General features: G+C 51.8%; 1 protein-coding gene across 6 annotated transcripts in view; it reads left to right on the top strand.

Annotated features, from left to right (window-relative positions):
* The first annotated feature begins 18,377 nt into the window (after positions 1-18,377).
* The window catches only part of SYNGR1 (synaptogyrin 1), a 31,562-nt gene continuing 23,078 nt past the window's right edge, over positions 18,378-26,861 (top strand). For 5 of the 6 annotated variants that reach the window (XM_021091099.2, XM_085024719.1, XM_021091103.2 and 2 more), the window contains exon 1: positions 18,378-18,503. In XM_021091099.2, the coding sequence (XP_020946758.1) occupies positions 18,405-18,503 (99 nt within the window). In that variant the 5' untranslated portion in view covers positions 18,378-18,404. 6 annotated transcript variants of the gene reach the window in all.

Below are 26,861 nucleotides of genomic sequence, written 5' to 3'. Positions count from 1 at the left end.
TTTGCATAGGGAACCATATCTAATATCCTGTAATAAACCATAATGGAAAAGAATATGAAAACAAACATATTTTGGTCTACACCAGAAACTAACACAACATTGTAAATCAACTATACTTAAATTTTGTTTAAAAAGTTTTTTTCATTTTAGAATTGCAGACAAGGGATTATAGTATAGGCCTACTGTCGCCTCTTACAGAAAAAACTAAGTTTCAGGCCAAGAGGAAATAATTTGGCAAAATTTATACAAATAATGAAGGCCAGAGGTTAAATCTGACTGGCTCTAGGTTGGGTTTTCATAACATCAGACTCAGGGTTCAGTAGCCCCTTCACTGGAAAAGGAACTTGGGGATCCTAAGTCACTCATTCAGTAAGAAATTCTTTTTTTTTTTTTTTTTTTCTTTTTTTAGGGCTGAAGGTGCGGAAGTTCCCAGGCCAGGAGTCGAATCAGACCTGCAGCTGCCAGCCCAAGCCACAGCCACAGCAACGCAGGATCCAAGCCACGTCTTCGACCTACACCACAGCTCACCGCAATGCCCAATCCTTAACCCACTGAGTGAGGCCAGGGATCAAACCCGCATTTTCATGGATACTAGTCAGGTTGTTACCACTGAGCCGCAAGAGGAACTCCAGTAAGAAGTTCTTACTGAAGGCCTGCTCTGTGCCAGGTACTGCCTGCACTAGGCTGTGACAATACAGAGGGGAACAAGACAGCCACCACTGTAGACCAAGTAAGGCTATTTAAAATTGTGAAGAGAAGGGAGTTCTCTGTTGGCCTAGCAGTTAAGGATCTGGCCTTGTCATTGCTGTGGTGCAGGTATGATCCCTGGTCTGGGAACCTCTCTGTATGCTGAGTGTGAGGCCAAAAAATAAATAAATACAAATAAAATAGTAGTCCTGTCATGGCTCGGCTGTAGCAAACTTCACTAGGATCCATGAGGACGTGGGCTGGACCCCCCGCCTCGCTCAGTGGCTTAAGGATCTGCCATTGCCGTGAGCTGTGGTGTAGGTTGCTGACGAGCTTCAGATCCCAAGTTGCTGTGCCTGTGGTGTAGTCTGGCACCTGTAGCTCCAATTCGACCCCTGGCCTGGAAACTTGTGTATGCCTCGGGTGCAGCCCTTAAAAAAAAAAAAAAGACAAAAATAAATAAAATAAAATTGTGATGAGGGTTGAAAAGTCTTTTAACAAACAACGTTACTAAAAGTCCTAGACCAACTATTCCTTCTAAAATAATTCCCTCTTTCCAATCATGAGAGCGTATCAGCAGGCCTGCATTGTCCTGCCAGCTATGCATATAGCTCTCTGGGATAACACCTTGGGCCTCAGTCTCCCCACATGTCAAATGAGGGATTCGTTCATTGATTGAATAAATGTATACCGAGCCTGCTCTGCCTAAGAATGACATTAAAGGGCCAACTAAAGGTGGGGATGTAGTAGAAGGGTTTTCACTATTCCAAGCAAGCCGTCAGGATACCTGACCTGGAAAAGGGCACCAGGTGACATGAAGGAGCAGAATCGGGATATTTAGGATGGATAGGATCCGGGGACTATTTGTGTGAGTCGCTGTGGGTGGGGTCAGGGAGAGGAAGCAGAGAGGGCAGGAGTCAGGATAGGCATTTGGAAGATTGGGTAGGTAGTGCTGCTTTTCAAAAGGCTAGATTAATTGATATATGTAGGTTTGGATTCATTCACGAGGTTAACTGTATCCTTTCTTCTGCCAGGAACATGTCTAAGGCTACACAGCAAGACATAGGCAACTCAACAAGAAAAAAGTAAAGACATGAGCCAAGGGAAGTAAGATGAAGCCAGAGAGGCATCACACACAAAACGCACATTACAGAACTCTGTTTATGCCAGAGTGGTCCTCCCATTTGATTTCAAGCCTCTGTCCAGCCAAATAAGAAAGATAAATATGATCAGTAGCATGATTCACAATATGCACATGATAAAAAACAAACTAATGGCTAAAGGAATCCAGTGTGCCTGAAATAAGCCTTGAAAAAAATTTCCCCGGTGCGGGGGGGAATTCTCGTTGTGGCGCAGCAGAATCGAATCCGACTGTCATCCATGAGGATGCAGGTTCGATCCTTGCCCTCAATCAGTGGGTCAGGGATCCGGCATTGCCATGAGCTGTGGTGTAGGTCAAAGACGTGGCTCGCATCCCACATTGCGAAGAAAGTCAAAATGCAACTTCTAGTAAGGAATGGAATGGGGGCCAAGGTTTCACTCAAATCCCTGAAGGGCAGCCGTTCTTTGCTGCCAGGTAATTCTCCAGGTAAAACAGGTGTGGACTAACCATGGCGGGAGGTTAGCGGGACTAGAGGAGCAGAATGGGGAAGCAGGAGGACTGGAGAAGAGCTGAGTCAGGCAGTTTGGTCATTAGGGCATTTCCATGTCCATCTCTCTTACTGGACTGGAAACTTCATGGTGGCAGAAACTGCAGGCCTAGCACAGAGGAGGCTCCGGCTCACATTAGTCAGTTGCAGGCACAAACACAGTGGGCCCAAACTAGAAATCACAGTTTCAGGAGCTCTCATTGTGGCTCAGCAGGTTAAAAACCCAGCTACTATCCATGAGGATGCAGGTTTGATCCCTGGCCTGGCTCAGTGGGGTAAGGATCCGGTGGTACCATGAGCTGTGGTGTAGGTCACAGATGCAGCTGTGGTGTAGGCTGGTGGCTGAAGCTCCAATTCAACCCCTAGCCTGAGAACATATGCCTCAGGTGGGGCCCTTTAAAGCATAAAAAAGAGAAAGAAAGCCCAGTTTCACTTTCAAAGGCTGCCTCCCTTGCCCACTGAAGCAATAATGTCATCTCTCTGAGATGAGCTCACATGCTGATCTTTTGTGCTGTCATTGATTGTTGCAAAACCACCTAGCCCAGATGGCAGGACATTTGGGCCAGAGGGTCCATTAATGTCACCTTGTGGCCTGAGAGCAGCCCCATGCCCCCAGAGTGGGAGGCTGGGTACAGAACCTCTAGGTCATGAAGGCCCCCCCTCCCTGCTCCTCCACCACCAGCTGCCAAGGTGATGCCCAGCAGAATGGGAGTCAGCTGGCCAGAGGTGCCTGGCAGCTCCTGCTCCTGGTCCGGTGTGGGCCGGGCCTGGTGAACTTCTCTGTACCCAGGCTGGGGCTGCGGGTGGCCACGGCCTCCCACTGCCTTTCTCTCTCCATGCTGAGCCTCTGCATCCTGTGGGGCAGGAGTCTGCAGGTGGGTGGGGGGCTTACTCTCATCCTGGCCCGGAAGCTGGGCACGGAGGTGCTGCTGCCTGTCCAACAGGCCTTGTGGCAGCTGCTGACCATTGTGCGGGGCTGGGGCCTGCAGCTGCTGGCCACTCTGATCCATGGAGCCTGCCGCTGCATCCTGTGGCTCCAACAGCGTGTGCAGTGGGAGGCACACCTAGCCTTGCTCTCCATGGCCCAGTGGGCCTACTACAGCCTGGCTGACTTCCATCACCAGAACAGCAAGGCCCTGGAGCTGCTGCTGCGGGCCGTGCTACAGCAGGTGGCTGTGTCTCTGCTGCTCCACTGCCTGAACAGGCTGTGGGCAGCCGTGGAACAGGTGGCCCGGGCCATGTGGGGCAGTGGCCTGCAGTCCCTGGGGTGGGCCAGGCTGTGCCGGGCAGCCTCCAAAGACCTGGATGTGGTCACCACCACCCTTCCAGCTACCAGCATCCCTTTTAGCCAGCGCTTCCCTGGACCTGACCCAGCCACCCTGAGCAGGCTCACAGCAGCCTCCATCAGCCTGTGCCTGGTGGTTGGGGACAAAGATGCCAGCAAGGGAGAAGGAGGCTGCGGTCTGGGGGCCAACAAGGTGCCCGTTAGCACCAGGTTCCAGAGCAATAGGACAAGCAGGATGGCCTTCAAGTCTTCATCCAAGCAGGCCCTGGCACAGCAAGTCAAGGCGACCTGTATTCTCATCATTCTTGTGTATATCTATGCCGTGTGTCTCTTCGTGCAGATCTTAAAATAAAGGACCAAGTGTGAGCCAGCCTCCAACGTGTCCATGGCTTGCTTTGTCAGTGACAGATTGAATGGCATCCGATCTGTCCACCCAAGCCTCTACTGGCCTGGGGGCAAGGGTAGGTGCTACCTGGTATGAAAGCCATGTTGCATACCAGAGACTGGGCCAGGGGACCTTGTCTCAGCTCTGTCACTTCTGTGTATCTTTGGAGAAGCTCCTTCACATCTCTGGGCCTCAGCTACTTTTTTGGTAAAATGCAGATATTAGGGCTCCGGGAAGAGGGATATATACCAACAAGCCATTTAGGGAGTTCCCTGGTGGCTCATTAGGTTGGGAATCCGGCATTGTCACTGCAGTGGCTTGAGTTGCTGCTTTGGCACAGGTTCAATCCCTGGCCCAGGAACTTTTGTGTACTGCAGGCCTGGTTAAAAAAAAAAAAAAAAAAAAAAGCCATTTGTAAATTGTAGAGTGTTCTTCCCACTCAATTTCTCTAAAAGAGCCTCCTTGCAGAGTTCCCGTCGTGGCTCAGTGGTTAACGAATCCAACTAGGAATCATAAGGTTGCAGGTTTGATCCCTGGCCTTGCTCAGTGGGTTAAGGATCCGGCATTGCCATGAGCTGTGGCGTAGGCTGGTGGCTACAGCTCCGATTAGACCCCTAGCCTGGGAACCTCCATATGCCACAGGAGCGGCCCTAGAAAAGGCAAAAAAAAAAAAAAAAAAAAAAAAGAGCCTCCTTGGAAAGACTCTGTACGTGGCCTCATTGGAGAATACTTTTATATTCTATTAAAGGATGTTAAAAAAAAAAAAGACCAGAATAAATGAAGGGACATAGTTAATTCATGTATGGACTGAACTAATGTCTTAAAATTGCCTCCAAATTAATCTATAAAGTCATTAGGATAGCCACAATCCCAAGGGATTTTGGTGGCAGGGTTGGGGGGGAGGGGAGAATAAACTCAGAATAAACTGATTTTAAAATGTATATGGAAAAATCAAGGGGGAGTTCCTGTCGTGGCTCAGCAGAAACAAATCTGACTAGCATCCATGAGGACACAGGTTCGATCCCTGGCCTTGCTCAGTGGGTTAAGGATCCGGTGTTGCCATGAGCTGTGGTGTAGGTCGCAGACGTGGCTTAGATCTGGTGTGGCTGTTGCTGTGGTGTAGGCCAGCAGCTACAGCTCTGATTCAACCCTTAGCCCTAAAAAGACAAAAAAAAAAAAAGAAAGAAAGAAAATCAAGTTCATTAAAATGTTAAGGCATTTTTGGGCATTCCCCTTCTGGCTCAGTGGTTAAAAAATCCGACTAGGAGCCATGAGGTTGCGAGTTCGATCCCTGGCCTTTCTCATGGGTTGAGGATCCAGCGTTGCCGTGAGCTGTGGTGTAGGTTGCAGACACGGCTTGGATCCCGCGCTGCTGTGACTCTGGTGTAGGCTGGTGGCTACAGCTCTGATTCAACCCCTAGCCTGGGAACCTCCCTATGCCGCAGGTGTAGCCCTAAAAAGAAAAAAAAAGTTATGGTATTTTTAAAAAAACAAAGTTATCCCACTCTTGGGCATCTATCCAGAGAGAACCATGACTCGAAGAGATACATGTACTCCAATGTTCATTGCAGCGTTATATACAATAGCCAAGAGATAGAAGCAACCTAAATGTCCATCGACAGAGGAGTAGATAAAGAAGATATGGGACATATACACGATGGAATATTACTTAGACATTAAAAGGAAAGAAATAATGGCATTTGCAGCAACATGGATGGACCTAGAAACTGTCATGCTAAGTGAAGTCAGTCAGACAGTGAGACACCAACACCACTTGCTATCACTTACATGGGGAATCTAAAAAAAGTACACAATGAACTTCTTTGTAGAACAGATACTGACTCACAGACTTTGAAAAACATGGCTTCTAAATGAAACAGATTGTGGGGTAGGGGGATGGGCTGGGGGTTTGGGATAGAAATGCTGTAAAATTGGGTTGTGATGATCGTTGTACAACTATAAATGTAATAAAATTCACTGAGTAGTAAAAACAAAAAAAGTTAAGTTGTGGAAGTTGCTCTAGCGAATATTAAGATGTATTGCCAAATCACAGTAGTAAGGATAATATGGCAGGAAAAATAGGCGGAAAATGGAATAGAATGCAGAGCCCAGTTATAAGCAGGCTGCAAATGGGAACTTGGTACACGAAAAGGTGACATTATGTGTGGGGAGAGCAGGGACTACTTAGCAAGTGGAGCTGGAGACACTGGTTCCCTCCATAAAAAATAAATGAATATGGGTCTTCTAGATGGTTGAATGGTGGTTCCCCCCAAGATGGGTCCACCTGGAACCTGTGAATGTGGCTTTATTTGGGTCTTTGCAAAGGATACTTTGAACTAAGGATCTATTGATTCAGTCATTTGGGATGAGGATGGGCCCTAAACCCAATGACATGTGTCTTTAAAGAGCAGCTAAAGGGAGGGAAACGCAGAGAAGGCCATGTGAACAGAGAAGCAGATTAGACCAGGAATGCCGAGGGTTGCCTGTAGCCACCAAAAGCCCGGAGGGAGGCATGAGCAGTTTTTCCCTCAGAGCCTCCAGAAGGAACCAACCCTGCCAATCCCTGTTCAGTTCAGATTTCCTGTCTCCAGTACCTGCAGAGTAAATTATTATTATTTTTTTTTTCTTTGCCACAGTGGGGACACGTAGAAGTTCCCAAGCCGGTAACTGAACCTCCACCACAGCAGGGGCCTAAGCCACAGCAGTGAGAACATTGGATCCTTAACCCGCTAAGCCACCAGGGAACTCCAAGTTTCTGTAGCTTTTTTTTTTTTTTTCTTTTTGTCTTTTTAGGACTGCACCTCGGCATAAGGAAGTTCCCAGGCTAGGAGTTGAATCAGAGCTACAGCTGCCAGCCTACACCACAGCCACAGCAATGCCAGAGCCAAGCAGTGGCTGCGACCTACACCACAGCTCACGGCAACGCCAGATCCTTAACCCACTGAGGGATGCCAGGGATTGGACCCATGTCCTCATGGATACTAGTTGGTTTCATTACTGCTGAGCCACGATGGGAACTCCCAAATTTCTGTAGCTTTAAGCCACCAAGTTTTTGTAATTTGTTACAGCAGCCACAGGAAACTAATATAGATCCTTGCCTTGTATCTCAACTCTATACTTAAGGTCCAAAAAGGTTTGAGGCACGGAATTCCCGTTGTGGCACAGTGGTTAGCGAATCCAACTAGAAACTATGAGGTTGCAGGTTCGATCCTTGGCCTTGCTCAGTGGGTTAAGGATCTGGCGTTGCCAGTGAGCTGTGGTGTAGGTCGCAGATGCGGCTCGGATCCTGCGTTGCTGTGGCTCTGGCATAGGCCGGTGGCTACAGCTCTGATTAGACCCCTAGTCTGGGAATCTCCATATGCTGTGGGAAGTCGCCCTAGAAAAGGCAAAAAGATGAAAAACAAAACAAAACAAAACAAAAAAACATCAAAAAGGTTTGAGGCACTATGCCAATGTAGAAGTTATTTTAGTGTGCTTGAGGCATTTATTATTCCTTGGGAAATAATATTAGCTGCCATTTACAGAGAGCAGAAATTTTTTACATTACTTACAGAGCAGAATTTTTTTTTTTTTTTTTTTTTTTTTTTTTTTTTTTTGCCACAACTGCAGCATATAGAAGTTCCTGGACCAGGAATCAAATCTGAGCTGATGCTTTAACCCACTGTGCTGGGCTGGGGATTGAACCCGCTCCTCTGCAGTGACCCAAACTGTTGCAGGTGGATACTTAAGAGGCTGCACCACAGTGGGAACTCCAAGAACGATCTTTTATTTCGTTGGATCATCCAATCAACTCTTTGAGGAAAGCACTGTTTTATCATGTCCATTTTATTTATTTACTTATTTTTATTTTTATTTTTTATTTACTTAATTTATTTCTTTAGGGCCGCAGGTGCAGCGTATGGAAATTGCCAGGCTAGGGGTAGAATCGGAGTTGCAGCCGCTGGCCTACACCACAGCCATAGCAACACATGATCCAAGCCACATCTGCGAGCTACACCACAGCTGTGGCAACGCTGGATCCTTAACCCACTGAGCAGGGCCAGGGATTGAACCAGCATCTCACGGATACTAGTTCGGGTTCATTTCCACTAAGCCACAACAGGAACTCCTAATGTGCCCATTTTAGAGTTATGGAGACTGTCTCAAAACAAATAAGTAGGGAGTTCCTGTTGTGGTTCATCGGATTATGTACCCGACTACTATCCACAATGATTCGGGTTCGATCCCTGGCCTTGCTCAGTATGTCAAGGATCCAGTGTTGCCGGGAGCTGCAGGGTCAGATCCTGTGTTGCCCTGGCTGTGGTGTAGGCCCGCAGTTACAGCTCCGATTCAACCCCTAGCCTGGGAACTTCCATAAGCCTCAGGTGTGGCCCTAAAAAGACAAAAACAAAAAAGAAAGAAGTAACTTTCTGAGATCACACAGCAGAGCTCATGCCTTCCACCACCACCAGCCTTCCCCTCCCTGCTCAGAGCTTCCCCGGCACCTTCACTCCCCGAAGCAGCAGGCAGGTGCATGCAGGTGTCTTGAGTCCCTTGCTGCGTTCCCTGGCCTGGAGCATTTATCCTGTGAATGAAATCAGAGGTGGTGCCCCCTTTTAGACTTTCTCCTAGGCTACCTGCCCCTCATTTGCTTGAGGTTCTGCTGCCTCCTCAACCCTCAACCCGCTTAGTCCCGGCCGCAGTCACCTCCCACCTGGATGGCCGAGCCGATCTCCAGCTGCATATTCCTCGTCCTCCTCCTGCCCCTTAGCTCTGTTCTCCACCCAGTAGCTGAGAATCAGACTGTTATTTCACTGACTGCCACCCTCCAGTGGCTTCCCCATGAAGGCTCCAGGGACATCCAGCTGGGTCCCAGCACACCCTTTGGTCGCCGGGGTCGCCCCTCATACCACCCTCTCCCATTCCACATGCAGGCCTCCCTGCGGCAGTGCCTCTGTACCTGCTTCTCCACCTGCCCAGAACATACGCTGATGTCTACTCTTGGGAAAGTGTGAATTTTAAACAGCGATGAAATCACGACACTTGTACAGATATAAAATGAACATATGTCAAAGATTTTTATTTAGCTCATTAATGAACAAGGGAACTAGGCAGATGCCGAAAGTGGTTCAAAGGAGAACATAGAACCATATAGTTATATGAAGGAAAGAAATGTTTGTTCCCTTTGTGGCTCAGGGGAAAGACTAGTATCGGTGAGGACGCGGGTTCGATCCTTGGCCTTGCTCAGTGGGTTAAGATCCGGCATTTCCATGAACTGTGCCAAAGGCTGCAGATGCGGATTGGATCTGGTGTTGCTGTGGCTGTGGTGTAAGCTGGCAGCTGTAGTTCCAATTAGACCCCCTACCCTGGGAACCTCCATGTGCCGCAGGTTTGGCTCTAAAAAGCAGAAAGAAAAAAAAGAAAGAAAGAAATGTTAGGTTGCTGCTGTTAGTTCCCTGCTGGCCTTAGCTGTAAAGGATCCAGTGTTGCCATTGCTGTGGCTTGGGTCTTAGCTGTGGAGCGGGTTTGATCCCTAGCCCAGAAAAAAAAAAAAAAAAAAAGCAACCGTGCATATGCTTTGGAGTTCTCTGGTGGTTCAGTGGGTTTAGGATCCAGTGTTGTCACTGCTGGGGCATGGATTTGATCCCTGGCCCAGGAACTCCCGCAAGTCATGGGCACAGCCAGAAAAAAAAAATGTTAAATTTGCAAGTGGACATAGAAGTGGCTTTTTCTGTTGCGAGGAAAGCATCCTTCCACGGAACAGGATTTATTGGCTTGTGTACAGATAAGGATTATCTGCATTGCTAACCTGTACCTACAATGTACAGAGCTGCAAAATCGTTTAAGGGCAAAGAAGAACCTTTAAACTACAAAGAGCAAGATAATCTCTGAGGCTTCGGTTTAGCCAGTTATCTCATTTGCTTTTTCCAAAAATCTTGAAATGCTCTATACTCTTCAGATCTTACCTTCCAGTTATCTCTTTGGGAGTCTTCTATAGTCACCTGATGTTGTAAACCTGTCTGTCTCCCCTCCTCAGACCTTATCCCCCGTTGCGGGGGTTTTTGTTTGTTTGTTTGTTTGTCTTTTGTCTTTTTAGGGCTGCACCTGCAGCATATGGAGGTTCCCAGGCTAAGGGTCTAATTGGAGCTACAGCTGCCAGCCTGCACCACAGCCACAGCGACACCAGATCTGAGCCTCGTCTGCGACCTACACCACAGCTCATGGCAACGCCAGATCCTTAACCCACTAAGCAAGGCCAGGGATCGAACTCACAACCTCATGGTTCCCAGTCGGATTCATTTCTGCTGCGCCGTGATGGGAACTCCAACACAAAAGTTTTCTGCTTTTTGTAAAGAGCCAGAGAGCAAATATTTGGGGTTTTGCAGACCACACAGTTGTAGGGATCCAAAATGCATTCCAGTGGCATTAAGATTTTAAGCTAAAAACATCTGAACAAACAGCAGCCACAGAAAAAAATCTTACCTAAATGTCATTGGACTGCCTGGATACAGCCACCATAAATCCCCAATCTGGTAGCTTTCCAGTTGAAAGGACACTAACCATGATAACCATCGTAACCTGAGTACTTTCTCCCCCTCCCCATCCCATTATTATTATTATTATTATTATTATTATTTACTTTTTATGGTCACATCATGGTACATGGAGGTTCCCAGGCCAGGGGTCGAATCAGAGCTGCCAGCCTACACCACAGCCACAGCAACTCAGGGTCCGATCCGAATCTGCAACCTACACCAGAGCTCATGGCAGCACCAGATCCTTAATCCATTGAGAGCAAGGCCAGGGATCGAACCCACGTCTTCATGGATACTAGTCGGATTCTTAACCCCCTGAGCCACAACAGGATCTCTCATTTGCTACATCTTAATTGCCTTCAGCTCAAAAGAATTCTTAGGTCAAAGAGGCATATTTTGGGTGACATATTCTGCTTTCCTTCAATGATATTTCAGGACTGTGAAATAGTTCGCAGCCTGATAAACAGAATTAGGTAACATCTATTGACAGGGATATGAGAAAACTTTCAAGACACATCGTCAAATTAAAAAAAAAGCAATTCACGGAACAGTACGAACGCTGTAATCCTACTTATTTAAAAACTAGAGGAGTTCCCTGGTGGCACAGAGGGTCAAGGATCAGATCCTTTCTGTGGCACAGGTTTGAGTCCTAGTCTGGGAACTTTCGTATGCTATGGGCACAACCAAAAAAAGAAAAAAAAAAAAAAGAAAAAAAAATAGATTTGGAGTTCTTATTGTGGCTCAGCAGAAACGAATCTGACTAGTATCCATGAGGACACAGGTTTGATCCCTGGCCTTGTTTATTGGGTTATGTATCTGGCATTGCTGAACTGCAGTGTAGGTCGCAGACATGGCTTGGATCTGGCGTTGCTGTGGCTGTGGTATAGGCTGGTAGCTGTAGCTCCAATTCGACCCCTAGCCTGGGAACCTCCATGTGCTGCAGGTGCAGCCCTAAAAAGACAAAAAAAAAAAAAAAAAAAAAAATTAGATTCCTGTCCATGCGCATATAGTGAGTAAACTCAGAGAGCGGACCGAGAGGTGGCTTTCAAACTGTGGATCCTTTTGAGCAGTGCCGTGGGCATAAGGGGTGGGTGGGCAGGTGGCTTTCCCAGATGGTTTTGTGTACCCAGCTGTATTCCTCACAAGAATGTACTTGTTAATTACTGATACAATTTTAAAAAATAAAAAAAGTAAGCTTCTGAGTAGAAACAAAACAAGAATCATCTGGGCTTGTTCAAAATATAGATACCACCCCCAGGCCTGCTGAATCAGAAGCTGGGGGAAGGGGAAGCACAGCCCAGTTCGAAAAGAACCCCAGGTAATTCTGATGTGCGCGCGCTGCTCAGCACCCCTCGCTAGGGAAAGCTTGGGCCAATCATTTAAGCTTAAAATCCAAGGAATTGTAAAAATCTTCCCTGTGCACCAAAAGCCTCCTGTGGGACATTACAAAGCTCATGTTGGGAGCCTTGGAGTCAATCCCATCCTGTCTCTGTGTTTGAGACCCCTCTGGAAAAAGGGGGGGTTGGACCTGAATCTCTTTAATGAATAATTTCAGGTCCCTCCATTTACGTTCAGGGTTCGCTGGGCTATTTCTAATCCAACCAGAACCTACCTCTGTGTCATTAAAAACAAAACACCAGGGAGTTTCCATCATGGCTCAGTGGTTAACAAATCTGACTGGGAACCATGAGGTTGTGGGTTTGATCCCCGGCCTTGCTCAGCGGGTTAAGGATCCAGCATTGCTGTGAGCTGTGGTGTAGGTCGCAGACACAGCTCAGATCCCACCTTGCTGTGGCTGTGGCATAGGCTGGCAGCTGCAGCTCCGACTAGACCTCTAACCTGGGAACCTCCATATGCCTTGGGTGCAGCACCAAAAAGCGAAAGAAAGAAAGAGACACAGACAGAGTTTTGGGTAAAGGAGGAAAAAAAATATGCTTTTTATTGCTTTGCCAGGCAAAGGAGGCCACAGCAGGCTTTAAAGACTGTACCCTCCTTTGGGAGAAATTAGGAGCTGGTCTTATAGTTTGTGAGTGGAAAATAGGGCCGCAGATAAGGATTAGGGTCGGTGCAAGCTCCCATTCTTTAAAGCTGGTGCTTAGGTGGGAGTTCCCGTCGTGGTGCAGTGGTTAACGAATCTGACTAGGAACCATGAGGTTGCAGGTTCGGTCCCCGGCCTTGCTTATTGGGTTAAGGATCTGGCGTTGCCGTGAGCTGTGGTGTAGGTTGCAGATGTGGCTGGGATCCTTCGTTGTTGTGGCTCTGGTGTAGGCCGGTGGCTACAGCTCTGATTTGACCCACAGCCTGGGAACTTCCATATGCCGCAGGAGCAGCCCAAGAAATGGCAAAAAGACCAAAAAAAGAAAAAAGAAAAAAAAAAGCTGGTGCTTAGGGGACCTAGGACTGGTCCTGGTGGCCCTCCTTTCTGGAACGAAGAATGCTTCATCAAGTAGTTAACACCTTTCGTTTGTTGGGGGTTTTGTTCTGCAGAAGAGCTCAAAGATAGTGTTATCAGAGATACTCCTTGGAGGAAAAACCAGGACCCTGGCCCAGGGCTGCACTGTGGTTTCTGGACTGCTCCTCCCTTGTCTCGGCATCCCCTCCCTTTCCTGATAAGCAACAGTCTGAGCCTGCCCTTTGGAACTCAGGGAAGGTCATGAAGGGCTGAAACTTATTCCCTAAAAACAAGAAGTGGGGGAAACAAAGCCTTCTTATTTTATTTATTTATTTATTTTTTTTTATGGCTGCACCCTTGGCACATGGACGTTCCCAGGCTAGGGGTCGAATTAGAGCTGTAGCTGCCAGCTATGCCACAGCCGCAGCAAAGCAGGATCTGAGTTGCCTCTGTGACCTAACCACAGTTCACGGCAACGCTGGATCCTTAACTCACTGAGCGAGGCCAGGGATCGAACCTGCATGCTCATAGACACTAGTCGGGTTCTTAACGACTGTGCTGCACAAAGGCTTTTTATCCAGGAACCCCACAGGGCCCTGCTCAGTTTCACAGCCATCAGTAAACTATACCAAAGCTTTCAATTTCTGTGATCATCCACTAACCTCACCAATTCATTCTTTAGCTGTATCCATCCATGCTAGGGTTTTCTCCACTTACTGGGTTCCTTATTTTATTTTATTAAATTAGATTTTTTTTTTTTTTTTTTTTTTTGGCCAAGCCTGTGGTATACACAATTCCTGGGCCAGGGATGGAATCCATACCACGGCAGAGATTTAAGTCCCTAGGGAATGCCCCATCACTCTGTGAATCAAAATTTGGCACTGCCATCAGCCTCGACATGGATTAAATCAGGAGCCACTGCAGCTGCAGACGCACAGCCCCCCGCTGAGAGGGAACTCAGAGTGGAGATCAGGAGTGAGGCACTCTGTGCTTTGGGAAAACTGGAAGAACAGGGCTTCAGTTTTTTTTTTTTTTTAGAGCCACACCCACTGCTTATGGAAGTTTCCAGGCTAGGGGTGGAATCAGAGCTATAGCTGCTGGCCTACACCACAGCCAGGGCAACAAGGGATCCAAGTTGTGGTGTAGGTTGCAGACACCGCTCGGATCCTGTGTTGCTTGACTATGGTGTAGACCGGTGGCTGCAGCTCTGATTCACCCCCTAGTCTGGGAACTTCCATATGCCGTGGGTTCAGTCCTAAAAAGACAAAAATAAAAAAGATAAAAACCACTCCAGAATTTGGTGGCTTGAAACAACACGCATTTTTTTTAGGCGTCATGATGTTGTACCTTGCGGCTGAGCTGAGTGATTCTTCTATTCCATGTGGCATCACCTGAAGTCATTCATATTCAGCTGGTACAGGGCAGCGGTGGTGATGGCCAGAAGGCTGGGCTCAGCTGGAATTCTTGACCTGAGTGTGGATGTGACATCTTAGTGGTGTCAACACAGTCAGACTTCTTACATGACAGCTGGGGACTGAGTGTTCCAGGACGTGGAATGTGAAAGTTGATACATTTTCTTTAAGTTCTGGGCCAGGAAAATGGCACCATGTCATCCATTGACCAACAAATCACAAGCCCGCCCATATTCAAGGCCAGGAGACACAGACTCCGCCTCTCTGTGGGCAAAGCATCAAAGAATTTAAGGCCATATTTCACTCCCCACCCTTGTTGAGTTTTATGCCTGGAATAAGAGCTCCCTTAGGGCAGAGACCATGTGCTATGTGACTGCTGGATCCCAGGGGTCTTCGCGACCTGGCACACAGGATGTTACGTATATGTGTCGAACAAGAGACCAGATGAATGCTCGATCTGCTTGCACGGCTTGCATCCCTCCCTGGGGAAAAGAATGGAATTGCTGTATCACATGGCACATCTCTATTCAACTGAAATGCAGTGCCAAACAGCTCTCCAGAAAGGTACCTCTGGCAAATTTTTAACGTTATAATTATGCTCTGGCTCATTCACTCACATACAATGAAGGCACCCCCCGCCCCTGCCCAGGCAACTCCACCCTCAGAGAAAACAAGACTGAACACCTTCAATACCAAAGTGGCCTCAAGGGGGCAGAAGAGAAGGCTGCGCTTGGGCTGGGAACTCAGCAGCCTGGCATGATCCTGGCAAAAGCTTGACCTGCAAAGGACAGCCAGCCATCTTCCCCCTTTGGCCTTGCGGCTAATGCAGAACATATAGATACGGACAGTAGAAGAGGAGGCTGTTTCTGTGTCGGGTAATGACAGCTAGAAAGTAGAGAGAGGTTCATGGGCGAGTCTGAGAAGGTCCCCACCATTAATAGCGCTGTGATTCTGTTTCTGTTTCTTTTTTTTTTTTTTTTTTTTTTTTTTGGTCTTTCTGACTTTTCTAGGGCCGCTTCTGCGGCATATGGAGGTTCCCAGGCTAGGGGTCGAATCGGAGCCGTAGCTGCCAACCTATGCCAGAGGCGCAGCAAGGCCAGATCCGAGCTGCGTCTGCGACCCGCGCCACAGCTCACAGCAACGCAGGATCCTTAACGCACTGAGCGAGACCAGGGATCGAACCCGCAACCTCATGGTTTCTAGTCGGATTCGTTAACCACTGCACCACGACGGGAACTCCGAATAGTGCTGTGTTTCTAAGAAGATGCCTACATACCTTGTTGTAAACGCCAACCTTGAAGACCAGTGGGGCTGGAGGGCCAATAACGTTTGCCGAGGTCATTCTTTGTATCAGGCCCCATTCTAAGTACATTTTGTGCAGTCTCGCATTTAATCCTGACAATTATCCCGATAGGTAAGTACTGCACTTATTTCCATTTTTCAGATGGGGAAATAAGCACAGAGAGGTGAAGCCATCTGCCCAAGGTCACACAGTGAATGGAGAGTGAGGGGAGCCAGAACTTCCACCCAAGAATCTGATGCACAGGTTCCTAGACTCTACTCTTTCTGGGATTTAATTCAGTAATGTGACCAAACCTTAGGGCTGGAAGGTCTAAGGGACCATCTCTAAATTCTTCGCCCTTAGGGCCCTATGCCTAACACAAAGCCTAATGCAAGATGGGCTTCAAATAAATATTTACTGACTGAATAAATGATGGAACATGACTCACTGATCTGAATTTTACTCACTGATTTAGCCTATCATCCTCGTACACATTTTTCTCCATTAAAAAAGAAAAAAATTAGGGAGTTCCTGTTGTGGCTCAGAGGTAACGAACCTAACTAGGATCCATGAGGGCACAGGGTCAATCCCTGGCTTTGCTCGGGAGGTTAAGGATCTGGTGTTGCCAGGAGCTTTGGTGTGCCAGACACAGCTTGGCTCCTGAGTTGCCGTGGCCTAGGCTGGCAGCTACAGCTCCAATTCAATCCTGGCAGCTTCCACATGCTGTGAGTTCGGCCCTAACCCACAAACCACCCACCACCCCCAAAAAATTAGATATAGGCATTCCCCTGTGGCACAGCAGATTAAGGATTGGACATTGTTCCTGCAGCGGGTTGGGTCACTGCTGTAGCTCAGGTTTAGTCCCTGGCCCCGGGAACTTCCACATGTGTGGGTGTACAATCACTAGGAAAATAACTTAGCAAGTTTTCATGGGCCAAAAAAAGTAGATATAACTTCAATACAATGAAAGTCACTCTTTTTCTGGACATTGTTGCAGGTATTAGCAAATCTACATTGTCACTGTGTAACCATCACCACAAACAAGATAAAGAATTATTCCATCATACCCCCCAAATTTTCCCATGCTTCTTTTTTTTTTTTTTTTCTTTGTCTTTTAGGACCACACCTGTGGGTCAAATGGGAGCTGCAGCTGCCAGCCTATGCCACAGCTCCCGGGAACATCGGATGCTTAACCCACTGAGCGATGCCAGGGATCGAACCTGCCACTTCATGGTTCCTAGTCAGGCTCAGGAACCCTGATGTTGCACATCTTTTCATGTACTTAGTTCCCACCTGTATATCTTCTTTGGCGAAGTGTGCTTGTTCAAATCTTTTGCCCATTAAAAAAAAAAAATGTGGGAGTTCCCTTCGTGGCGCAGTTGTTAACGAATCCGACTAGGAATCATGAGGTTGCGGGTTCGATGTCTGGCCTTGCTCAATGGGTTAAGGTTCCATTGTTGCCATGAGCTCTGGTGTAGGTCGCAGACCCAGCTGGGATCCTGCGTTGCTGTGGCTGTGGCGTATGGTAGGTTCCCTATTGGGAACCTCCAATATGCCTCAGGTGCAGCCCTGAAAAAAAAATTTAAAAAAAAAAAGGGGTGTCCTCACACCCACTCATTAAGGACCTGGTGATCTAGTGTCCTGTCATGATGACAGAATGCCGGATGCTCTGTCATCACCAGGGCTGCAAAGGCCTCTAGAGATACCGTTGTTCAACCCTCCTGGAACCAGTGGAGACACAGAGAGAGGCCCCGAGAACTCCAGGTCATCGTAAGAGCCAGACCTGGAAGGTGTTAGTCCCACTGTGGCGAACACTCCTCCAGCCAGCCTCAGTTTCCACAAAACCTGGAGCTCTTAGGCCAAGCTTTGAGGGGGTGATGGGGGTGATGGGGACGAGGATTTGTTATTGAGCACCTGCTGCGTGCCCGGCCCTCGGCTACTGCAGTGAACAAGGTAGATAACATCCAAAGACTAGCAGACAAAGATAATGAACAAATAATGCCATAATTACTGGATTAAGGAAAAGGGTGTTGTGCTGGGGGTTGGGGGAGGGGAGGGGAGGGGAGGGGGAGGGAATGGCGGTGGGAGGGGACGGGGATGGGGGTGGTCTCTTGAAGAATTTATTGCCCTTCCTCGGCCTCAGCCTCTCCCAGGTGTCTCGGGCCCTGCGGGCTGGAGGTGGGGGTGAGCAGATGCGGGGACCACATGACGTCAGTGTGAAAGCCAGGTGGAAAGGTCCTGGGGGCGGGGGGAGCTGCGCTTTAGAAGGCTCTGAGAAGAGGGTTATTCCTTCGTGGTTCATTCATTCCAGAAATCTTCCTGCGGCCTCTGCTGTGTGCCAAGCACCCCGTGAGGAGGATGATAAACTCGCCCCCCCCACCCCGCTCCCTATAATTGGGGACAGACAGAGCAACAGGAAACAAGGCACGGGTAGACTGGCCGCCCCCGGACCGTGGACACGTCCTGCATTGGCTGCACATAGCCCTCTGCACACACCTCGGCCCCCCTCGCCCCCGCCGCCCCCACTTAGCAAAGAGGTCACCGCGCAAGAAACAAGAGCGCCCTGGACCGGGTCCGCAGCAACCGCGCCCCCGCGATCGAGGGCGCGCGCGGCCCCCGCCCCCTCCCCCCGTCCGCGCCGCGCCGCGCCGGCCACGCGCCCTCCGCGCACGACGCCCCCTCGTGGAGCCCTCGGCCGCGCCAGTCGCCCAGCAGGGGACGCGGTGGGGGGGGGCCGCGCACGCGCACCGGTCGGCGGCGCGCGCCGAGCGGGGGGCACCGCGCGGGTGCAGCCACGATGGAAGGGGGTGCTTACGGAGCGGGCAAAGCCGGGGGCGCCTTCGACCCCTACACCCTGGTCCGGCAGCCGCACACCATCCTGCGCGTCGTGTCCTGGGTAAGGACGGCTGGGCGGCCCGGCCAGGCCGGGGGTGGGGCGGGGTGCGGGCGCTGGGAAGGGCGGCGCGCCCGGACAGACCCCGACCCCACCGACTGCGGGACAGGGGCGCGGCCGCGGGCAGGGAGCCGTCGCGCCGGGGTACTGGCGCCCACTCCTATCTCCTTTCCGGGCCCGCGCGGGGGTCCAGGCACTCGCCGGGGGTGCCCGCTCCTGCTCCCCGAGCCCTGTCTTCCCTGTGTCCCCCCATCGTGCGCGCCCCCCAGCGCCGTGACCTCCAGGCCGCGACCAGGCACCTCGCGGCTCTGGTTGCTCTGGTAGCGCGCGGCCGCCCGGGCGGACCGGCGACAGTGGGGACGAAACCCTGGTCTCGGGTGGCATTTTTCGGGGGGTGGATCAGGGCGTGATCGTCTCTCGGGGGGTACACGCGTGCTTGCCAGGGGCGTTCAGGGAGGAGAGGGCAGGAAACCGGGTTTTCGTGGCTTAGCCAGGACCGTGTGGGGCGATGCGGCGGCAGCTGGATACCTGGCTTCTGCCCGGGAACTGCCTCTCCGCAGCGTGACCTTGGGCTGGAAACCACCCGAGAAATGTTCACGGGAAACGAGGAGTTAAATTGCGAGGTGGGCAGCGCGTCATCTCCTTTCGCTTGCCTCAGTTTCCCGAGCTGTAGAGCGGTGGGAGGAGCCTCCTTGGGACCTCCTTGGGCTCTGCTATTTTGGGAATCCGTGTCAAAATCTAGATGCCAGAGGAGGGAGGGGCCCAGGAGAAGGGTCCCCTGCCCACAGTGCGGAGCTGAGGGGTCGGTTCAGGCAGAATTGCCCCCAACCCCCCCAGTACTGAGTAGGATCCCTGTTCAAACCTGGGGTTGGGAGAGGAGGCGCGAGCAGTCAGCACAGGGGGTGAGGGGTTTCACAGGGCCTGGGCTGCACCCCAGGGGAAGGAGGCTGGCTGCTGCCTGGGGAGGGGTACCTGGGGCTCCCTAGGCTGGCTGGCCATTGCCCAGACACCCTCAATAGAGGGTCTTGCCCCTACAGGCCTGGGTCCTGGATAAGGGACACTGGGCAGGGGTACCATCGGCCACCCCAGGAGGCTATGCGTGAAGCCAGCTGTGTTTGGTGGGGTGCTGAAGCTCCCTCACTTCCTGGGTTTCCAGGCCCGTATTAGGGTGTGATGGGTGGGACAGCTTGGATGTTTATCTCCCACCTCCCCGAGGAAGAGGGGAGCTACCTTCCCTTTATGTGCCACAGGGAGTGTGGCCCCATTGAAATCCTTTCCTCCAAGTGCCCACCAGGTAGGGAGCCCTTCGAGGGCTTCAGGGAAGCCCTGTTCTTTAGTCTTTGGGTCCCCAGGGCTGGCACAGGGCCTGGCACCTTGGGTACATCCGGGAGGGTTTGTAGCGCTCAATTCATTCATCTTTGGTGTCTCTAGCTCCCCAGAGACCCTGGCAGGTTCTTGGCAAAGGTAGAGCTACCTGCCTGGTCAGGTGGGCTGGCTCTGTGCTCTGCTCCCCTTTGCCGGCCCCTGGGCCACTGGCCCCGGAGGGTGAAGTCACTGGCTTTGCGAGGAGGTGTGGGCGTTCCGTCTGCCCGGGTCACTTCTTCCTCTGATGGCTTCATTTAGCAAAGCTTTATTGAGTTGGCTAGGCCTGCAGGGAAGGCAGTATGACTCAGACGCAGCCCAGCCCTCGGAGCTCAGGGAGCCTATGGTCCCGCTGGGAAGGGAGCCAGGTACCCCCAGGCAGAGGCCGCAAGAGCCAGGAGAGGAATCAGAAGCTTCCTGGAGAAGGTGATGTCACATTGGGCCTGGAAGGACAGGGACATATACACACATCAAGGTGCGGGAGGACGTTCCAGGCGGCAAAGTAACTGAGCCCTGCTGTCACCATTACTCAGCTGGTTCCCCCAGCAGCTTGTGTCACCCTCGAGGAACCTGAGGCTAAGAGGTGCCCAAGGTGACGGAGCGTGGAAGGGGCCAATGGAGGGTTTGAGCCCACATCCCTCTCTCCGAAGCACAGCGCTTTCCCCGGGTCAGAAGGAGTGTGGCATCCTGGGATTTCAGGATTGGAAAGGATAAGGGTTTTTGGGGTCCACCCCCATCCAATGCCCAAGTCCCCCCCACAGCCCCCCAACAGTCTCCCAGTCCTGCTCGTTACCTTTGGGTGAGCAGAGGCACCCGATACAGGCTGATGGGCGCTCTAAAAAAAAGGTAGGTTTTCTTCTGATCGTAGAAGTAATATCTGCTGATGACTGGAAAAACCTAAATCACCTGTGATGGTTGTACACCAATACGTTTGTCCTTAACGCCCCTGAACCGCACTTAAAAATGGTGAAGATGGTAAATTTTATGTTGTGTGTCTTACCGCAAAAAAAAAAAAAAAAAAAAAAAAAAAAGCACATGTGATCCCACCACTTAGGGAGGGGCTACTCCCTCCTTCCAGTGTTTTTCAAAAACAAGTGGCGCTGAGACCTTTTAAGACGTTGGGGACACACAGCAGAGGCACGTAAAGACCTGCGGTTCGCCCTCCTGCTCCCTGCACCCACCGCGGGGTCTGGCAGGCCTTAAGCTTCACCTTCCAGCTAATAGAGCCTGCGCATCATCGAGTCCCAGTTCACCCTGGTTTGCCAGAACTTTCCCAGCTTCAGCACTGAAAGTCCCATGTCCTGGAAGTCGTCCCCCTGTCCCGGACAGACAGGCTGCTGCTTCCTCTCCAGGACGCCTCCTGTGCTACCCAGACCCCTTCCGAAGCGCTGGAGGGGCCCTAGCAATGTGTGCACATGGGCTCGTGGTCTTGTACCATTTGCAGAAGAAAGAGCTTTTTCTGTTATGTCTGTTATTTTTTTGGGAATTGGCCCCCCAGACCACGTTAGCTTCAAGGACTCACCAAGCCTGGACCCACCCTGGAACCTGAGCCCCCCCCGAACCACCAGACCTGGCAGGACCCCCTTGTTTCTTGCCTGAGGCTTTCTTAGCTCCTCTCTGCCCCAGTGCATCCAGTGCACACTGTGTGCCCCCCCTTCCCCCCAGTTCACCTGGGAGGGTGAAGAAGTGAGGAAGGAGGAATTAGCCCCTGGGTTAAGGTGGGGAGGGAGCTGGCGAGCCCTCTGGCAGATTCCAGCTTGGACCCTTCCTGCCCTGGGCGAGGAGATGGCTGAGTTGGGTCAGTGTCCAGGGCAAGCTCAGAGCTGCTTCCTCTGACCGGGGCTTGGCGGGCAGGTGGGCTCTGCTGGCTGGGCACCAGGAGATCTGCCGCAGCTCCCAGCTTCCCCAGGCACCAGCCGTGGCTACCCCCCCGCCCCCGTGCCTCTCCATGGAATGGAAAAGCTGGGCGGGGTCAAAAGGGCCCAATCCTGCCACCTGTCAGTGACCCCTTTCTCTGGAGCCAGGGGGGGAAATGGAGTTTCAGCAGGGAGCTCACTGATTTCATCCAAAGGACCACCTGCTATGTGGAATTTATATCCTTGCTTTGGAATGTTGAAATCACCTATGGGAAAAGAATATTGGGGCTGGTAGATGAGGTGATTTTTTAAAAAAATTAATTCTCTGTGGAGTTCCCATTGTGGCTCAGCAGGTTAAGGACCAAACATTGTCTTTGTTTGGATGTGGGTTCAATCCTTGGCCTCAGACAGTGGGTTAAGGGACCAGTGTTGCCACAAGCTGCGGCATAGGTTGCAGATGCAGCTCGGATCTGGTGTTGCCATGACTGTGGTATAGGTCGCAGATGCGGCTGGGATCTGGTGTTGCTGTGGCTATGGTGTGGGCCACATCCGCAGCTCCGATTTGACCCCTAGCCTGGGAACTTCCATATGGGATTGAGCTCTTAAGGGCTTTGGCTATAACACTTAGGGTGCTGTAAGTAGGGTGGGTGTCATTCCCCTGATGACAGAAACAAGGGGCAGGCTGGAGATGACTTGTCTGCTGGGCTCTGCACTGCCAGAGCCACTGTTTCAACTCGGTCCGCTGGGCCCACATTCAGTGTACTCCCTAGGGCTTGCCTGTCTGAGTCACAATGGCGCCAAGGGGTGGCTTGAGGAAACAGTTTTACACCTTTTTTTTTTTTTTTTTTTTTTTTTTTGGTTTTCAGGGCCGCACCTGCAGCGTATGGAAGTTCCCAGGCCAGGAGTGGAAATGGAGCTGCAGCTGCTGGCCTACACCACAGCCACAGCAACGCGGGATCTTTGACCCACTGAGCGAGGGCAGGGATCAAACCTGCATCCTCATGGATCCTGGTCAGGTTTGTAAGCCGCTGAGCCACAACGGGAACTCTACGCCTTCGTTTTTATCCGACGCCCTTAACCACCCCAAGCGCACTGAGTATCAAAGCTGAGTTTGCTTTGCAAAGGCGGGCAGCTCAAGATGAGACCCCCTTGTCTCTGTTTCTAACCAGATCGCCACACCCTAGTGTCCCACCTAGAAATTCGGCGCAGGGGCTCTGGGTGAAGCGGGTCCAGGGTGGAGACAGAGCCTCTGGCCAACCCTGACCCTTGTTCATTCATTCCACAAATATCAAGTCACTGCTCAGTGGCAGCCTGTGTCCCACCAGAGATGCTCTGGGTCCAGTGAGAACAGGATTGAGTCAACGGGCACCATCCCCAAGGCTTGGGACACTCCGAGAAGGAAATCCAGTGGGGAGTAGCTACCTCTGCCAGGGGGTGTGGAGGGCTTCCAGGGGGAGGTGACTCCTGGGTTTTCATGGGGGAGGGGCTTCCAGGTGGAAGGAACGGCAGGTGCAAATTAATATATGGGGCACAAGGTCTGAGTGGGGTTTAGCTCTTGGGGGCTCCAGGTGTGTGAGTGAGCGGGACAAGAGGCTAAAAGGGCAGGCAGGGTGGGCAGCCCAGCATAGGCCCTGGATGACAAGCAGAGCTGCATCTGAGCTGCGGGGAGCTGCAGAGAGGGGTTTTGAGCTGAGAAGAGGGGTGTTTGGGATGCTCCCTGTGGCTGCCCTGTGGAGGTGTGCCTTGGGGATGGCTCTGGGGGCTCTGGGAGCAAGAGTCCTGGCAGGAAGTATGTGGTGTCGTCCAGCCTGTCCTCTCCCTGTGCTGGGAGGGCCCTGTCACTTACTCAGGGAGCTGGGTCCTCGGAGGCAGGTCCAGCGCTGCTTTGGCATTTATAGCTGATGATCTTGGAATCTTCGTCGCCGCTTCGCATGCCTGGGGCTGACTGTTGGCTGGTCCCTCTCGCTCGGGCCTGGGAGGAGGGCAGGGCAAGGAGCTAGGTCTTCAGGAGACATTGGCTGGTAGGGTTCTGCCTGTCTCCTGGGCTTTTCCTCATGCCCTGGGGCAGTGCGGGACCTTGCGGAGCCTGGGGCTTGGCATAGAGAGCAGGGCCAGCAACGGGACCTTGGAAAACCCTAGCCTCTCACAGCCTCATCTGTCCCGTGGGATTGGGGTGCCTGGATTTAGGGTGGACTCGGTTTGTGAAAGTGGATGTTTAAAGGGCCTATCGTCCAGTCTGCTCCTCTCAGCACATGCGTCCTTCTCCAGTGGGTTTCACCACCCCCACTCTAGGTGAGACGCAGAGGCCCGGAGAAGCTACTGGAGCTGCTGAGATCGCAGCCCACGCCTGGCTTTCTGCTTCCTAGAGTGCCTGGCCACACAGACGTCCCACATGGCCACTTGTGTGGAGCTGTTAGGCTGGCCTGAGCCTGGGGAGAAGGAACAAAGGCTGGGGAGGGAGGACGGACGAAGAGGAGCAAAAGCTGGGAGGAGGAGGGAGGGAGGGAGAGGGCAGATGGCAGAGCTGGCACAGGAGCCACATTTGGCACCTGCGCTGGAAGAACCAGCCGTCTGGTGGGAGGAGAGGCAGGGCAGAGCTGCGGGAAGTGCCCTGGGCCTGAGGCCGCATCCTGCACTCCCTCCAACCCTCACAGGTGGCAGGACTTGAGCAAGATGCCAGGGCTTCTGGGCCTCAGTTTTCTCATCTGTCAAATGGGAAAAGAGTGGTCAATTGTGGCTGGTGTTTCCCAGCCTTTCCACCCTCAAAGAACCCTACTATCACTCTTAGTGGGTTGTAGGTTGGGAACTTTGGGACTAGACAGTGTTTAAAGAAGTGATATCAGAGTTCCCGTTATGGCTCAGTGGGTTAAGAACCTGGCTAGTATCCAGGGAGCTCCCACTGTGGCTCAGTGAAAACACATCTGACTGCATGTGTTGAGAATGCAGGTTGGAGTTCCCGTCGTGGCTCAGTGGTTAACAAATCTGACTAGGAACCATGAGGTTGCGGGTTCGATCCCTGGCCTTGCTCAGTGGGTTAAGGATCTGGCGTTGCTGTGAGCTGTGGTGTAAGTTGCAGATGTGGCTCGGATCCCACATTGCTGTGGCTCTGGCGTAGGCCGGTGGCTACGGCTCCGATTAGACCCCTAGCCTGGGAACCTCCATGTGCTGGGGAGAGACCCAAGAAATGGCAAAAAGACAAAAAAAAAAAAAAAAGCAAAAAACAAAAACCCACAAACAAACATGAGAACACAGGTTCGATCCCAGGCCTCCCTCAGTGGGTTAAGGATCTGGTGTTGCTGTGAGCTGTGGTGTGGGATGCAGACGCAGCTTGGGTCCTGCATTGCTATGGCTGTGGTATAGGCTAGCGGCTACAGCTCCCATTCGACCTTGAGCCTGGGAACCTCCATATGTCGTAAGTGTGGCCCTAAAAAGACAAAAAAAAAAAAAAAAAAAAAAAAAGGAACCTGACTAGTATCCATGAGGGCGTGGGTTCGATCCCTGGCCTCACTCGGTGGGTTAAGAATCCAGCAAGTTAAAGTTATTGCAAGTGGTGTTTTAGATCGCAGATGTGGCTCGTATCCAGTGTTGCTGTGGCTGTGGCACAGGCTCGCCGCTGCACCTCTGATTCAACCTCAGCCATAGGCCGCAGGTGCAGCCCTAAAAAAAAAAAAGTGATGTCGAGAACGACCCCCAGTGCTTTTCTGGGCCTGGGCTGCAGGTCCTTGCTATATGAGCAGAGCAGTGTCGGCTGGCGCCGGCAGGGTGCCCGTGGCCGTGTGTTTCTGGGGAAGCCCTCCCTTTCGGAGGGAATTTTGCTCAGCTCCCTTCTGCTGGGGATGCTGGTGTGAGGGCAGGGGAACTGTGGGGGGAAAGGGTGGCCTTTTGGCTGGGGCAGTCCCAGGTTGTCAGGCCCAGACTGTTTAGAAAGTGATCATCCAGGAACCCCACCCATCCCAGGCTCCTCCAATAACTCGGTGTTCAGGGGTCAAGAGGCCACGGTCTGTTCCCTAAGTCCTCAGCCCCCCTCTGAACACCCCCAACACCTTTTGTAAATTGCACTGTAACTTGGCCTCCCCCAGGACCCCGCTTCCGCAACAGCCTTCTCAGTGGGGGCTATTCTTTGCCTCATGTCCTCCCTCTGCCAGGCCTGAGCCTGGGGCAGAGTCCTCCTGGCTCCTGAGGCTGCTTCCAGAGCATTCTCCCCCAGCTTTGAACCTCAGACCAGCCCTGGACCAGCCACTCCACTCATCGTGGGCCAGCCCCAGTCACGTCCCTTATTCCTTGAACTTTCGGAACCTTGGCGCCTGCCCTCTGCAGCGCCATCCTGCCTGCCTTCCTGGTCACTGCAGTTCCCAGCTCCATGATCCTTCGCACAGCCTGGCCTCTCCGTTCCTTGGCCTCCTTCCTCCCACCAGCTGACCTCGTGGCCTCAGCCACTCCCCCGGGTATGCCCTGGGCCTGGCCATTGTGCCCAGGAGGTGTGCCTGCAAACTCAGGTGCCAACTCTTCCATCTTTCCATCCCTCTCCCTCGACACCTGCCCTGACTCCGTTGGTTCTCGGAGACCCTCCCCCTGGCACCCCCCCACCTCCCGCCCCGTCCCTCTCTGCAGCTCAGGCCCCCTCTGGGTTTCGGGCACCTGCACCTGGTTCTAGCCCTTCTGCATTGCGGTGCTCACCTGGTAAAGCTCTGCTTGCACCCACTCTTGGCCTCCTCCCACCTGCTCTGATGGCCAGGCCACCTGGCAGGGGCCGTCCTCTCACCTGCTCCAGGACTCTGCTCCCCTCCCTCCCTCCCCTCCTCTGCTCTGGTCTGGCTCTTTCTCGGCAGCTTACACGTGTGTGGTGCCCCTTTGCCCCCTCGCCCCTCCCTCTGGTCCTGCAGATTTGTCTGCGGTCACCGTCTCCCGTTTTTCTCCTCCCGTTTTCTCTCATATGTGCCCCCCCCCAGGCTCTCACCCTCACCTCTCCACCTTGTCAAGATCACGCATGACTGTCACGTTGCCAAAGCCCGTGGCCAGTTGTTTTTAAAGGCTCTCTCAACCGCATCTGGCGAAGTGAGGGGTTCACATGTCCCCCTGTTGGTTCCAGCAGCCGCAGGACGTGGGCAGCCTGTCGCCTTCTCTTTGACCTGCTGTATCCTCG

The sequence above is a fragment of the Sus scrofa genome, chromosome 5 (genome assembly GCF_054392235.1).
Source record: "Sus scrofa isolate SSC_HxYL_T2T_F1_AM1 chromosome 5, Sscrofa_HxYL_maternal_Yorkshire_Landrace_v2.0, whole genome shotgun sequence".
NCBI lineage: Eukaryota > Metazoa > Chordata > Mammalia > Artiodactyla > Suidae > Sus > Sus scrofa.
The sequence above is the reverse complement of the archived record's forward strand: the minus strand, read 5'-3'. Positions and strand labels throughout refer to the sequence as shown.